Source organism: Ovis canadensis, chromosome 2 (assembly GCF_042477335.2).
Source record: "Ovis canadensis isolate MfBH-ARS-UI-01 breed Bighorn chromosome 2, ARS-UI_OviCan_v2, whole genome shotgun sequence".
Taxonomy (NCBI): domain Eukaryota; kingdom Metazoa; phylum Chordata; class Mammalia; order Artiodactyla; family Bovidae; genus Ovis; species Ovis canadensis.
Genome location: NC_091246.1, coordinates 39,004,493 through 39,020,637, shown reverse-complemented (window position 1 = coordinate 39,020,637; position 16,145 = coordinate 39,004,493). Strand labels below are relative to the sequence as shown.

General features: G+C 42.3%; 1 protein-coding gene and 1 non-coding gene across 5 annotated transcripts in view; one reads left to right on the top strand and one right to left on the bottom strand.

The window, feature by feature from the left end:
• The window catches only part of ADRA1A (adrenoceptor alpha 1A), a 116,037-nt gene that overhangs the window by 3,648 nt on the left and 96,244 nt on the right, over positions 1-16,145 (bottom strand). For 2 of the 4 annotated variants that reach the window (XM_069575948.1, XM_069575949.1), the window contains exon 3: positions 3,319-3,704. In XM_069575948.1, the coding sequence (XP_069432049.1) occupies positions 3,319-3,704 (386 nt within the window). Of the gene's footprint in view, positions 1-325; positions 3,705-16,145 lie in introns of those variants that run through there. The other 2 variants (XM_069575946.1, XM_069575947.1) reach the window with 1 other exon arrangement.
• On the top strand, positions 1,509-1,581 carry TRNAE-CUC (transfer RNA glutamic acid (anticodon CUC)). The gene has a single exon. It is a non-coding gene; the product is annotated as a tRNA-Glu (tRNA).

Below are 16,145 nucleotides of genomic sequence, written 5' to 3'. Positions count from 1 at the left end.
TGGGGTCGCTGAGAGTCGGACACGACTGAGCAACTTCACTTTCACTTTTCACTTTCATGCATTGGAGAAGGAAATGGCAACCCACTCCAGTGTTCTTGCCTAGAGAATCCCAGGGATGGTGGAGCCTGATGGGCTGCCGTCTATGGGATCACACAGAGTCGGACACGACTGAAGCGACTTAGCAGCAGCAGCAGCGGCAGACCCAAGTGATTTTAGGCAGAAGCAGTGTTGGCTGAGACCTCCCTTATGGGAGGTAAAATGAAGAAAGCGTAACACATAAAATGCTTTTCTGAAATCCTTGCAAAGCTCTGGCGAAATTCCTGAATAAAGAGATTCAAGGTCTCTCTTAATGCATGCGATTTGAATTGCAGAAGAAACTCAAGTTTCACCTATCCCATAATGTTAAGTTGATTTTTTGCTGATGTTTAGACAATCCTGAAAGCAACTGCTTTTTATAACACATTAGAGAAGATATTTTGATCACTGTTACTCTGGGTACATTCTCCAAACTCCAAATAGAAGCAGTAAACATGTGAGTATAAATATGACGATCATTTGTTTAACTGTGACAATTTTAGAGAGTTTTTGGCATGCTCCAAGGTACAGAGATTTTTGTGGATGAGTGAAAAAAATAACTCGTGTATTGTTTATCCCGCTTTGACTAAGTCTTGGGTGACATTATCAATTTTTCATAAAACTGGTGTGTTTGTACCTAATATCAAGTCATGGGAAAGGAAAAAAATGTAAAAGTTTGCCTCCCTGGAGGGCCTGGGGATGGAGAAGCGTGTAGCAGACAATTATTTATGGATAGTTTTACATGAATACAATTGTCATGGATTTTATCTGATGACCGGAAGGTTTTCAAATTGTTGTCTTTGACTAGAAGTGGTGTTAAGGTTGGTGATCCTAAGCTTTTTAGTATTTAAAATTTAAATTTGTCTCTAAGGTGTTTAAAGACGAGCTCAAACATGGAGTCATATTCTGGTGAAGAAAAACTGTTACCCTTCTTTTCATGGAGTTGTTCTTCCTATAAGGGTGAGCCTGGTCTAAGTAGTTTTAAAAATTCAGATCCTAAAAGAAGTTCTTCTCAACAATGAAACTGAAGCAAGGTGTATGTAGTCAAGTCCTGCCCGCGTGCCTCCATGCACAATATGACACCCACATCTGAAAGAGCCATTGTGAGACGTGCAAACAGACAGAAGAGTCTAGAAATACAGCCAGCATCTACTGCCAGAGTCTAAGTTACAAGCAAAAGGCAGAGTGTCTAACTGGACAACAAGGAGACACTTTCCAGAAAGGACCGAGAAAGCAGTAACAATCTATGTCAAAACACAACCAACAACCAAACTCCAACTGATGTGCAAACATAACTTCCATGGCAGTATGCAAACAAATTAGCCTTTCAGAAGGATTTCAGGAAATTATTACTTTGCTGCAAGGAAAGAAGGAAAAGATGATGGTGCCACTACCTTTGCAGTGAAGGTTAAATAATGTCTGTAATGGAAAATTCCCTGGTGGTCCAGTGGTTAAGACTCTGCACACTCACTGCCGAGGACCTGGGTTCAATCCCTGGTCAGGGAACTAAGATCCTGCAGGCCATGTGACGTGGCAAAAATAAATAAATAAATAAATGAAAATTTTAAAATGGCAATAATCTGTTTTAAAATTCTTAGAGGGAATTACCTCAAATAGGGGAAATAGACCATAGAAATGGTTAGAAGTTTTAGACCCGTGATTCTAGTCAAGCATTATTTCAAAAACATAAATCTTTTAAATTCCTATTGTGGAATGTGAAAATATTTTAGTTTTTACAGATAGTCACCATCTGTATCTCTGTAATATATTGAATTCTTGAGGTTTACCAAAATTTGATATACAGAAAGCAAAAAATAGCTCCTCCCCCAAGTTCTTGTAAAAAGTGGGAATAGGTTCAATAAATGGGGGACTGGATCTTTTCTCAGCATAAATAGGCTTCTGTCAAAAACAATTTGCAAACTTCTGTTTTTGATAGGCTTAAAGTGACCAGAAAGCATCTTCCTAAGTGTATCTTTCAGAGTTCAGGAAGGAGGTACTTGAATCATCAGGCTTATTCTGGCATGTCCCATGTGCCCTGGGGACTGTGGACCTCACTCATTATGCAGTAGTGAAGCAGCTGAGAAAAAACGGCAGTGGTGATATGCCATTCAAAATATTATATGCCCTGGGTTTTCATAATGGAATTCTGGAAAAGGTAAGTGATTTGCCAAGAAAAGCCTTTCTATGCCATGTTGAAAAGGCTGTGGAGTAATTTTGTAGCCTCTTCCTTAGCTTGAAAGTAGCACCCACCCCACCCCAAACTCTTGATCTTTAAGTATGTTACAAAAGAAGCCTTCCTCCACCTGATCTTGGAACCACTTAATGGAATTCTGTCCATAGAAGTTGAAGAACTGACTCTCATCCTTACTGTCTTCCATTAGGAAAAGCCATCCTTTTCCCAATTGGTTCTTTCAACACTCTCTAGACCCAAGAGCAGATGACCATTGACATAATGAGTGCCCCTCACCCTCATCCTTAGGGAATTGGGAGCAGTATCCTGTCAAGCAGCAGCAAAATGTAAATAAAATCTCACTGTCAAGTTTCACCCAAACTGAGAAAGGGTGGACTGTAAAACTTGCTCTAAAAATAATGTGTCTGGATATTGGCCACCATCTTAAGGCTCTTCCTCTCCAGGCCTTCGCCCCATAAAAATCCAACGTGGCTTTCAGCAAGTTTAGCCTGGAAATAAAATCCCCTCACTCCATCAAGAAATAGCTCCAAACTTAGAGTGCGTGCTCAAAATATTCATGATGAAATCATAATCCTATATTTATCGTCTTTTGGATTGTGTATGAAATTCTGTTTCCCATGGTGTTTGTCGTTGAAAGGGGCAGGCGTAGAAAGCAGGCTCAGAGAATGACCCAGAGAGCATTAGCCTCAAGGAAATGCTGTTTCTCATCATGGTGAACTGGACGGTGGTAGGACATCCTCTCTCGTCTCTAAGCCCTACCTCTGCCCCAGAGTCAGCTCTCCTCCCCAGCCCATTCCCAGATGGTCCCTGGTTTACTGGCTGTGTCTCAGCATCCACGGAACATGAACTGGCCTTCCCAGAAGGAAGTGGAGAGTGGGTGCTTAAGATCACCCTCCTGTCCTTCTGACCTTTCCTGTCCTTTAGACTTCCTCCCCATTTTCACTGAGGGAGATGGTGTGGATCTTAATGGTTGGAATCTGATGATTCTCTCCATGACTGGGTGTCGAGGGCCCCAGGCAACAGCACACTTGCAAAAAACTTTTACTTCTCACCCGGGCAGTGGTGCAGGCTGACGGGTCTCTGGCCACCGCCATCCTGGCAGATCCGCGGGGTAGGGAAGAGAAAATTTTCCATTCACAGACCCCATCTGTCTTGGAGATCTTATAGAAGGTCTCTGCAGATCCCACCGGAATGCGAACCAGGTCCTTGTGCTGTCCCTCCATGGCGTGGCTGGGTGCATGCAGCGTGTAGCCCAGGGTGTGTTTGGAGGACTGCTTTCGTCGCAGACACTGGATTCTCAAGACATTCTGAAAGGCCTTTTTAAACTCTTGACTGGAGCATGGGTATATAATGGGGTTGATGCAGCTGTTTAGGTAACCGAGCCAAAATGCTATTTTAAAAACGGTTTCTGAGGGCCTGAAATCAGGAAAGAAAGACCCTGGAAGAAAACACAAGAGATTCATATATGTTATTTGCAAGTCAATGGGCCACTTGGCTAGGAAAATAAAGCAAACTCTCCAACAAACACCTTTATCGTATCTCGAAAAAGCTCTAAATGATCCCAAATGCGTTTGAGTTTTCACATTTGACTGATCACATCCTTGTTAATATCCTCAAAAGCCATTCATACTTGGTCCACATGAGCAATATCATTTACGGGAAAAGACCCAAAGGATAGGGCTGCACTGGTTCTTGGTGATGAAATATCACTTGATATCCACTAGGAAGCTTTAAATCATGAAAACATGAGATGGAGGCTGAGTCTACATATGCAAATTGTTTTGCCTGAATTTAAAACTAAGTTGAAATTCATCCAAACATTCCTATTAAAATAAGATCACCTGAATTGTTCTTTTGTTCTTTGATGCAGTATTACATGGGCTTCCCAGGTGGCGCTAGTGGTAAAGAACCTGTCTGCCAAAGCAGGAGACAAAAGAGAGGAAGAAGGCATGGCAACCCAATCCAGTATTCTTGCGTGGAGAATCCCACAGACAGGGGACCCTGGCACACGGCAGTCCATAGGGTCGCAAGGAGTCGGACATGAGTGAGCAACTGAGCATACATGCAGTATTATACAAATACAGCCTAAATATTAATAATTTGAATCTTTTTCTCTCCTGAATGTTGGAGTAGTATTTTCTAATGAGAATTTCAAATTTACAAACTATTTATTGGCTTTGTCAACTTTGACCAGTGATTTTTTTTTCTCTGATGATGCCTTTTGACATTGCAGTATACTCACCTGTTCAAAATACTTCAATAGCAGCCAAATGCTTCTTAAGAGCTTGACATGCAGGGTCTTTTCCAGTGCTAACCTACTCTAGCTTTCTAACATTAATACTTCCACTGTAAACAGACACACTACAAAATTTTCTCCAAGTCACTGCTCATTTTTTTTGGGTCCAGATGTCCAAAATGACCTTTAGTGTCCTCTTTACCTACTCAAGTCACCCTTTAACTTACCCAACAGGAATCAAGTTTCAGGTCTCTTTACGTCTTACATAATAACTCTCTCATAGCTCCTGGAGGCAAAATGGCAAAACCAAGTTATCTTAAAGTGGGAACAGTGTTAAAGTGTTAGTCGCTCAGTCGTATCCTACTGTTTGCGATCCCACAGATTGTAGCCCACCAGGCTCCTCTGTCCATGGAATTCTCCAGGCAAGAATACTGGAGTGGGCTGCCATTTCCTTCTCCAGGGGATCTTCCTGACCCTGGGATTGAACCAGTGTCTCCTGCATTTCAGGCAGATTCTTTACCACCTGAGCCACCAGGGAAACACCATGCGAACAGTCTTAGAGGTTACTGTATTCAATTACTCAATTTCCAAAGGAAAAAAACAATGATTGAAGTGGTTGTCACAAACTTAATAGCTATGTACTAATACAGTGATAGATAAAGAGATATAGAACTGCTAACCCAGTGTTATTTATTTTCTGCACAATTTCTTTCTTTTGCCTCGGCCTCATAAAGAACTTGATTTTTTGTCTTTCTTTTTCTGTCTGCTCTAGAGACCCATCAGAGTCATGACAAACTGATGGATAGGCTTAAAAATCTACTCTGGCAAACACTGCCCTGAAATTTAGCGGAGAAGCTCATAAATATAAACAAAGAGTAAAGTTAAATATTGTAGAACCAAAGAAGGCAAAATAGTACAATGATTGATGAGGGTATTTTTTGTCTCTGAAGCATATTCCCTGTTAAATTCAATGTGTCTCAAAGAAATTAAAACACATACAGGCACATACAGAGATGATGGTTGTTCCAGCGGGAAAGTATTATCCTTTATCTCCAAAGCTTTTAACATTTTCCTATAGTTATAATACAATGTACTCATATTGAGTGTCTGGTTTGAGCCAGGCTCTGTACTAAACAGCCTACATAAATTTAATCATCATTAGTAACATCAAGAGTCATATGATTCCTACTGTATAGCACAGGGAAGTCTACTTAATACTCTGTATGGGAAAATACCTATATAGGAAAAGAATTTACAAAAGAGTGGATCTATGTAAAACTGATTCACTTTGCTGTACATTTGAAACTAACACACTATAAATCAACTATTAATGTATTCTAACAAAAATAAAAGTTATATGATTCATATCAACATCCCCATTTTACAAATTAAGAAACTGATTTAATGAGATTAAATAATTCAACTGAAGTCACATAGGCAGAGGGTTAGCTGGGATTTGAAATTGGGAAGTCTGACTTTAGGGCCTATGTTCCTTTATCATATCTGAAAATACTTTAGAATAATGCATATCTAGGAAATGAGGATGATATATGGAGAATGAAAAAGGGTACAGTTGGGGGAGTTAAACTAGAAATATGGTTTCTCAAACTTAATCTGAGCGGTCAAAAAGAGCAGCTAATGTGAACATGAATGGTGATTCTTGTGAATGCGGTCAGTTCCAGAAAAATCCATCTTAATTATGATGCCTATATGTTGTTCCATATTTCTTCCAAATAGCAACAGTGACAGGATTAAGGGGACTCTCTTCTCAAGGCAGGCCTTGGGTTGGGCTTAATGAGGATATATGAGCAGGGCATGCCCCAAATTATCTTGTCTGGGAATTTTATTCTTCTGTAAATCAGCTAGAGAGGGGAGTGTGTGTCCCTTATTTGAAGAATTTAAGAGAAAAAGAAAAAAATATGTGAATTCTGAACACTAATGCTATTGAGATGATTTCAGATCCTTGGAGTTTCCCATAATTCCTTCAGGGACACTCTTTGTATTCACAGAGTCCTGTTCTGCATAAAGACATCTCAACATTTCCTTTCAGTCCATTTCCTCCTATTCCTCTTCCCTCCTTTGAAGTCTCCTTACAGAGCCAAGCTACTCTGGCCTTCCTGTTGTGTCCACAGCTTCAGAGCCCTGCTCAAAATACCCGTTTCCTGGTGGCAGCTGAGGCATAGGATGAGAAAGGTGAAAGTGTAAATGTGTTAGTTGCTTAGTCACGTCTGACTCTTTGCGACCCCATGGACTGCAGCTGACCAGGCTCCTCTGTCCACAGAATTCTCCAGACAAGGATACTGGAGTGGGTAGCCATTCCTTTCTCTAGGGCATCTTCCTGACCCAGGAATTGAACTCGGGTCTCCTGCATTGCAGGCTGATTCTTTACCATCTGAGTCACCAGGGAAACCCGTAGGATGAGAAAGTAGATAGTTAAAATGAATTTACACCTAGATTTTAAAGACAGTCCTGTTTAAACCATGCAGAAATACTGTCTTGCTAATTATAGCAAATCTCTTGATATTGGCTTTTAAGACAGTGAATGGGAGATTCTTCTGGATCAGAGGCTCTCCCATAAATGAACCATTTGGTTTATCCCATCAGGTGTGTGGCAACACCTATATGTGTCTAAACCTAGCATGATATGCCAATGCCCAATCTGACAATTCCACAGAGGCAGGTCATGGGACCCATTTCTCATCCCTGCAGTCTTTCATCCTCCCTTTCAGGTGATTCTCTTTTGTTAGCTTCCAACTGTGGTTTTAGAAAAGGCAGAGGAACCAGAGATCAAATTGCCAACATCCGCTGGATCATTGAAAAAGCAAGAGAGTTCCAGAGAAACATCTATTTCTGCTTTATTGACTATGCCAAAGCCTTTGACTGTGTGGATCACAATAAACTGTGGAAAATTCTGAAAGAGATGGGAATACCAGACCACCTGACTTGCTTCTTGAGAAATCTGTATGCAGGTCAAGAAGCATCAGTTAGAACTGGACATGGAAGAACAGACTGGTTCCAAATCAGGAGACAAATACATCAAGGCTGTATATTGTCACCTTGCTTATTTTACTTCTATGCAGAGTATATCATGAGAGATGCTGGGCTGGAAGAAGCACAAGCTGGAATCAAGATCACCGGGAGAAATATCAATAACCTCAGATATTCAGATGACACCACCCTTAAGGCAGAAAGTGAAGAAAAACTAAAGAGCCTCTTGATGAAAGTGAAAGAGGAGAGTGAAAAAGTTGGCTTAAAGCTCAACATTCAGAAAACTAAGATCATGGCATCTGGTCCCATCACTTCATGGCAAATAGGTGGGGAAACAGTGGAAACAGTGTCAGACTTTATTTTGGGGGGCTCCAAAATCACTGCAGATGGTGATTGCAGCCATGAAATTAAAAGACGCTTACTCCTTGGAAGGAAAGCTATGACCAACCTAGATAGCATACTAAAAAGCAGAGACATTACTTTGCCAAGAAAGGTCTGTCTAGTCAAGGCTATGGTTTCTTTAGTAGTCATGTGTGGATGTGAGAGTTGGACTATAAAGAAAGCTAAGTGCCGAAGAGTTGATGCTTTTGAACTGTGGTGTTGGAGAAGACTCTTGAGAATCCCTTGGACTGCAAAGAGGTCCAACCAGTCCATCCTAAAGGAGATCAGTCCTGGGTGTTCATTAAAAGGACTGATGTTGAAGCTGAAACTCCAATACTTTGGCCACCTGATGCGAAGAGCTGACTCATTTAAAAAAATCCCTGATGCTGGGAAAGATTAAGGGTGGGAGGAGAAGGGGACGACAGAGGATGAGATGGTTGGATGGCATCACCGACTCAATGGACATAAGTTTAGGTAGACTCCGGGAGTTGATGGTGGACAAGGAGGCCTGGCGTGCTGCAGTTCATGGGGTCTCAGAGAGTCGGACATGACTGAATGACTGAATTGAACTGAATTGGGGTTTGGAGAAAGACTCCTAACTGTATTTCCTTCAAATGCTTTCCAAGAGTTAAAAGAAGACAGTACAGTCTTCTTTCCAAACTTCTTCATATTATTCACATATTTTTAAAAAATTGCACTTATTTATTTATTTGGCTGTGTTGAGTCTTAGTCATGGCACTCAGGATCTTCATTGCATCATGTGGGATCTTTCGTTGAACCCCATGGACTCTCTAGTTGTGGCACATGGGCTTAGTTGCTCCAAAGGCATGTGGGATCTTAGTTTCCTGACCAGGGATCCAACCTGAGTCTCCTGTGTTGCTAGGCAGATTCTAAGCCATTGTACCACAGGGAAGTCCCTTATTCACATCTTTAGATCTCTTTCTTCCCTTCATTTTTCCTCTCTAGGAAGAGAAGATTGAGCTGTGTCATCAGGCTTGGAAAGAGCTGTTGTTTTGTGGTCCCCGTCAGGGTGCTCTCATCTCAGGATCCCTTCCTCTGCTCAGAGCTTTCTGCTAAAGGATCATCTTTTTCTGAATTCCTCACAATTTCTTTTCCCAACCTCACTTTCTTCTTGATTATGATGATGTTTATTAGACCAGGAAGTTTGATCATGATTCTCTTTGTTGTCCTCCCATCATGGCATGGAGCACCAGGGTTGAATCTGCCTGGTTTAGGGACAGACGTCTCTGGATCCAGTCACTAGGATGAAAACTCCCTTTTAGTGGGAACCATGTCAGTTCTTCTTGCTCATAGAGCTCCAGAACCCAGCACAATGCTGGTGTTTCAAAGTTGTTGTTTAGTCGCTAAACTGTGTCCAAATCTTTGCAACTCTATGAACTGTAGCCTGCCAGGCTCCTCTGTCCATGGGATTCCCCAGGCAAGAACACTGGAATGGGTTGCCATTTCCCCCTCCAGGGGATCCTCCCCACCCAGGGATTGAATCGGTGCCTCTTGCATTGTCAGGTGGATTATTTACCACAGAACCACCGAGGAAAGCATCCTCCTAATTTTTGCTGAATGAATGGCTGAATGAATTTCTTGACTAACTGACTGAATAATCCTCCCTGTCCTCCCCATCACTGCTTCGTAGTGTGGCCTGGCTTCTTCTCTGCCTCACAGCCACGGCCCTTATTTCTCATCATGCTCCTGCCTTCCTTCTGCTGTCTCTTTCTTATATTTTGGCAGAGTTTCTGCTCAAAACTCTGGTGTTCTCTGGGTTGTTCTTCCACTATCTCATTTGTGTGTTCGTCACTCAGTCGTGTCCAGCTCTTTGCAACTCCATGAACTGTAGCCCACCAGACTCCTCTGTGCATGGGTTTCTCCAGGCAAGGATACTGGAACGTGTTGCCATGGCTTTCTCCACTATCTGCTTTACCTTACTGCATTCAGTCAGTTCAGTTCAGTTGCTCAGTTGTGTTTAACTCTTTGCGACCCCATGAATCGCAGCACGCCAGGCCTCCCTGTCCATCACCAACTCCCAGGGTTCACTCAAACTCACGTTCATCAAGTAGGTGATGCCATCCAGCCATCTCATCCTCTGCCATCCCCTTTTCCTCCTGCCCTCAACCCCTCCCAACATCAGAGTCTTTTCCAATGAGTCAACTCTTCGCATGAGGTGGCCAAAGTACTGGAGTTTCAGCTTTAGCATCAGTCCTTCCAAAGAACACCCAGGGCTGATCTTCAGAATGGACTGGTTGGATCTCCTTGCAGTCCAAGGGACTCTCAAGAGTCTTCTCCAACACCACAGTTCAAAAGCATCAATTCTTCGGTGCTCAGCTTTCTTCACAGTCCAACTCTCACATTCATACATGACCACAGGAAAAACCATAGCCTTGACTAGACGGACATTTGTTGGTAAAGTAATGTCTCTGCTTTTCAATATACTATCTAGGTTGGTCATAGCTTTTCTTCCAAGGAGTAAGCATCTTTTAATTTCATGGCTGCAATCACCATCTGCAGTGATTTTGGAGCCCCCCCAAAATAAAGTCTGACACTGTTTCCACTGTTTCCCCATCTATTTCCCATGAAGTGATGGGACCAAATGCCATGATCTTTGTTTCTGAATGTTGAGCTTTAAGCATACATGGTATCTAATACTCTAGTTTTTCTCACCATGCTCCACAGGAGGAGCCAGACATTTGAATTACCCATAACAGCATGGGGTCTCCTATTTCTCTTGTCATCGTAGGTATGCTGGGCACTTCAACAATTTCTGTTCAGACTCTGCTGCAAGAAACACAAACAGCTTCCGGCTTAATTCCCAGAACTCCTCCCCCTGCAGGTTGGGTCATCCCTTGCATGTGAATTTGCTTCATTGAATTCCCAAGCTTTGGAAAATCCCCAAGCCTCTAGAGACTCTTCCATGCACTGAGTTTCCTCCACGATTAGGTCCTTCTGCAGAATTTCTGACTATTTTCAGGTCCCTCCAAACACTCTGATTGACTAAAACTTGGCCAGACTGAGACAGGAAGAGCCTGAGTTTATCCCCTCAACACCATCTACATCTTCACCCTTGGAGATTCACTATCCTCCCTTCCATTGTTGAGGGCTCTAGATACCAAGGAGTAATTGAAACTGATGATTTCAAAAGATGCACTTAAGTCTCACTCGATGTCCTCTCCATTGGAAGCATTTTGCTTATGGTTTCTGATCTGGGACTCAACTGTAGGCTTATTGCAGAAGATACCAGGACCCATCTCAGTGAAGGCTACACTATAGTCACATTTTAGCTACAAAGTTACAGCAAAGTTTGCTCTCAATGGTCTCCATAGAAAGAAAACTATTTTCCTGCCAATACTGGATTCCTAAGTGTGTTTTATCCACCAGTGTTCCAGTTCTCTCTAAAGTACATGAGGATAAAAATGGAGTTCTCAGGAGAGGGTGGGATGAACTGAAAAAGTAGCATTGACATATATACACCATCAAGTGTAAAACAGATAGCTAGTGGGAAGCTGCTGTATAGCACAGGGAACCCAGCCTGGTGCTCTGTGATGACCTAGAAGGGGTGGGATGAGGGGGGCAGGGAGAGAGAGACAGGCTCAAGAAGGAGGTTGTTGTTCAGTTGCTCAGTCTCATCTGACTCTTTGTGACCCCATGGACTGCAGTATACCAGGCTTCCCTGTCCTTCACTGTCTCCCAGAATTTGCTCAAACTCATGTCTGTTGAGTTGGTAATGCCATCCAACCATCTCATCCTCTGTCACCCCCTTTTCCTCTTGCCCTCAGTCTTTCCCAGCATCAGAGTCATTTCCAGTGAGTCGGCTCTTCACATCAGGTGGCCAAATGAAGCTTCAGCTTCAGCATCAGTCCTTGTAATGAATATTCAAGGTTGATTTCCTTTAGATTGACTGGTTTGAACTCTTGGCTCTCCAAGAAGGAGGGAAGATGTACATATATACATAGGGCTGATTCACACTGTTGTACAGCAGCAACTAACACAACATTGTAAAGCAATTTTCCTTCAATTAAAAAATTAAAAAAACCCAGAAGTTCTCAAATTCTAACCCAGCACTGATAATTAGAAGGTGCCTCTTGAGTTCAGCTCCTGTCGAATCGGGGGACTCGGTACAGAAGTTGGAAGCCATGAGTCAGTCTTCTTGGTTCTAGCCTTCCAACTTCTACACTTAGTTTCACCTACCTGAAAACTTGACATCTTAATGACAACTTTGAGAGATATCAGGTTATGACAAGCTTTAATTAGCTGGAGTCATAGGATGTTAGAATGTGAAGAGTGGCAGAAACTAGGAAACCTAGCAGGCACTGTCAACCCCTCCATAACAGATGAAGAGTGTATGGACGAGAAGGGAAAGTGGTTTCCATAAAACTGTCTGCTCATCTGTGGTCCAGAGACCCAGACTGTGCTCAGTTTCTTCTCCTGATTTGCTGGGCCATTTGGCAACTGCATGACGGCATAGGAAGTATTGATGGCGATATGTCCAGCTGTGGTCATAGAATGACAACATGTTTTGCAGAGATAATGAGAAAGAAGGGGGAGAAGAGCAGTGTCATCAATAACTACACAATTTAAAAGTTGCAATGTTCAGACACTGGAAAGTAGAACAGTGGGTGATGGTCTTGGAAGGGCTCATGAAGGGTATCACATTTTGAAAACTGGAGTTTAAATGACTTCAATTAAAAAAACATGGACACCCAAGGAGAAGCTAATGTTAGGTGGCCATGGGAGAAAATAACCCTTAATTGTTTCTCTTTGTCCAACCAGCAGTCTCTCCAGGTGTGTGGTACCAGTCCAGTGTGGCTGGTATACATTCAATGAATAGGGGAGAGATATGAGCTGTTACATAAATAGGTGGCCAATTCCCTAGGCCAAGGAGCTCCAGTGCCAAGCAGTATTCAAGCCAGATGGGTTGGCATCTTCTGGCTATGAAGACAGTTCTTGCCCCATTGAGCTAAGTCTGAAAGAAAAGTTGTTGGAATCAGAGTATAAGCACAGACTCAAGCTCTTTGTCACCTGGAGTCCACCAGGTGCTCCACATTGGGTGGCTGATTTGGCTGTGTCACAGTGACTTACCTGAGCCCTTCTGAGGTTTATCCAGGGGCCACCCTTGTGCAATTCTCAGCCAGACAAGAATCTTTAAGTTAGCTCCCTGGAATAGTGGACAGAAATCTCTAAGAATACTGCCAGATTAACTGCAAACTGGAACCCTGAGCTCTTGACCCAAGATCCATGAATAGACTTCCCATGAAATGAAATGCAGTCTTTGTATGAACAGAGATTCATTTTCTGGAGAAGAAGACTTCAGCTTCTATCAGCTACTCACAGTGGTCTTGGAGACCCAAGGTATGGCCAAGCCTACCTCCCAGGTGCTGAGCAAAAGTGGTACCTCTGCCTGGTGCACTTCACTTAGCCTATATTTGTGCATGCTCAGTCATGTTTGACTCTTTGCCACCCCATGGACAGTAGCCCGCCAGGCTCCTCCGTCCATGGATTTTTCCAGGCAGAAATACTGAAATGGGTTACCATTTCCTACCAGGGAATCTTTTCCATCCAGGGATTTAATCCCCATCTCTTGCATCTCCTGCATTGGCAGGCAGATTCTTTACCACTGAGCCACTGGGGAAACCCCCACTTAGCCTATACATCCTGATAAGAGCATCCAGCTTATAATCATGACAAAAAGATGTCAGTTCAACTCCTCTTTAGAAGGACTTGCTCTTTTCTTCTCCTAGTTAATCGGGACTTAAAATTGCCTTTAAGGACAGTCACATGATTGCTCCCTGGAAAGAGTTAACTGCTGGCCTTTTCTGAGCTTTCTGGAGGAAGCTTAAATAGTAGTCAGGGTGAGGAAGGATGGCAGTGTGGGAAGGTGCAGTGAGTAGGGGAAAAGACACACATTGTGCACAGGGTACAAATGGAACAGAACAAACCTGGAGCACTGTGGGGACCAACTGTGGATGGGAGAGTTGCTCTTTTTCTCATTTTCTGGGGACCAATGTATATCGGCCATGGTTGCTATTGTCAAGGGCTTCCCAGGTAGTACTAGTGGTAAAGGACCCACCTGCCAATGCAGGAGACTAAGAGACATGAGTTCAGTCCCTGAGTGGGGAAGATTCCCTGAAGGAGGAAATGGCAACCCATTCCGGAATTTTTGCCCAGAGAATCCCCGTGGACAGAGAAGCTTGGTGGGCTACATACAGTCCATGGGGTCACAAACAGTGGGACAAGACTGACTTAGCATGCACACTGTTGTCAAGAACCACTGCTCCACCCAACACTGATGGGTAAAGAGGTCACCTGGGGAGACGTTTTCTCATATTTCATACTTCATACTTCTGCAAGTGGAAGACATTCTTTATGGGATCCTTCTGGCTGTGTAGTGTGTAGCTCTGCAGAATCAGGGGTTTTATCCTGGATGAATCCAAGTGGCTCGAAGTAAAGCTCTTTAAAGGTGTCTCTCACCAGTTATCAAAGCCCCAAACAGCATTTCTCCTTGTAGAAAAGAGTACCGTGTCTCCCAGAACATGCATGCTTGTCTCAAGATAACTCAGGAAAGAATGACCAGCTAGACCAGGGCTAGACTCATCAGGTACATTTCCTTCAAAAATCTCCTTGTTATTGTCTGTTTAAAATTAATACGTAATTTAAGCACTGTCAACAGATGGCAAGATTTTTTCTTCTCCTTTACTTAGTGAAATATATTTTGATTCAGGAAAAGAACAGTAATTAAGTCATTATGTTCTGGTTTTAAAATATTTATTTATTTATTTTGGGCTGTGCTGGGTCTTCATTGCTGTGACCAGGAGCTACTCTCCAGTTCTATTGCACAGGCTTCTTATTGCGGTGGCTTCTCTTGTTGTAGAGGACGGGCTCTAGGGCACACAGGCTTAAGTAGTTGCGGCTCCTGGGCTCTGTTTTGCAAGTAAGATCATCTATACCATTTTTCTAGATTCTACATATATGTATTAAAATATATTTGTTTTTCTCTTTCTGACTTATTTCACTCTGTATGACAGATAGCCATGACCTACTGTATAGCTCAGGGAATTCTACTCAAAGCTTTGCAGTGACCTAAATAGGAAGGAAATCCAAAAAGAGGGGTTATATGTATACAGAGAGCTGATTCACTTTGCTGTGCAGTAGAAACTAATACAACATTGTAAGGCAACTACACTTCAATAAAAATTGATTTAAAAAAATCTTCAACTTTGCATTCAACACATTTGAGTCAGTACTAATGATGTGGATGAAGCTAGAACCTATTGTAAAGAGTGAAGTAAGTCAGAAAGAGAAAGACATATATTGTATAGTAACACATATATATGGAATCTAGAAAGATGGTGCTGATAAACCTACCTGCAGGGTAGCAATGAAGACGCAGACAGACAATAGACTTGTGGACACAGTGGGGGAAGGAGAGGGTGGGATGAATTGAGAGAGTGGCGTGGAAATGTAAACATTACCATATGTAAAATAGAGAGCCAGTGGGAATTTGCTGTGTTACACAGGGAGCTCAGCCTAGTGCTCTGTGACAACCTGGAGGGATGGGATAGGTGGGAGATGGGAGGGAGGTTTAAGAGGGAGGGGACATATGTATACCTGTGGCTGATTCATGTTGATGAATGGCAGAAGCCAACACAATACTGTAAAGCAAATATCAATAAAAAATTGAAGAAAAAATGTGTGTTCAAAATCCAGCTCATCCACAAGCCCCTCCTTCTTCATAGTCTAACCTGTCTTCTCACCGTCTCCGCTAATGAGTCAATCTAATAGCACTCATCACCATCTTCTATACTTATTCTTTTTTTTGGTCCCTTTCTTTGAATATGAACTCCTCAAAGGCATAGGTTTTTATCTTTACATTTCACTGCTAAGTCCTCAATGCCAATAGTTTGTAGGCTCACAACAAATATATGTTGAATAGATAAGACATTCAATTTTTATTTTCAGTGTCTCTTTAAGGACACATACTTCTTATCCTTCATTTAATCTCCATCAGTGTCAAACGCATCCTTGATAAATGTGTATGGAATCAATGGATGACATTTGCCAATGGAAAAAAATGACATTTTGAAAAAACTTGGGCTTCAACTACTTACAGCTGGAAATACGCTTTTAAATGGAGAAAGAGAGCCTGTCTTAACTCACATTCCAACACTTTATATCTTCCCGATCTTTAGGACACTCATATTTACATGAAAATAAAACCATTCTACAAATAATTGGATACAGCTAAGTTGCAGGCACTTCGTAAAATGA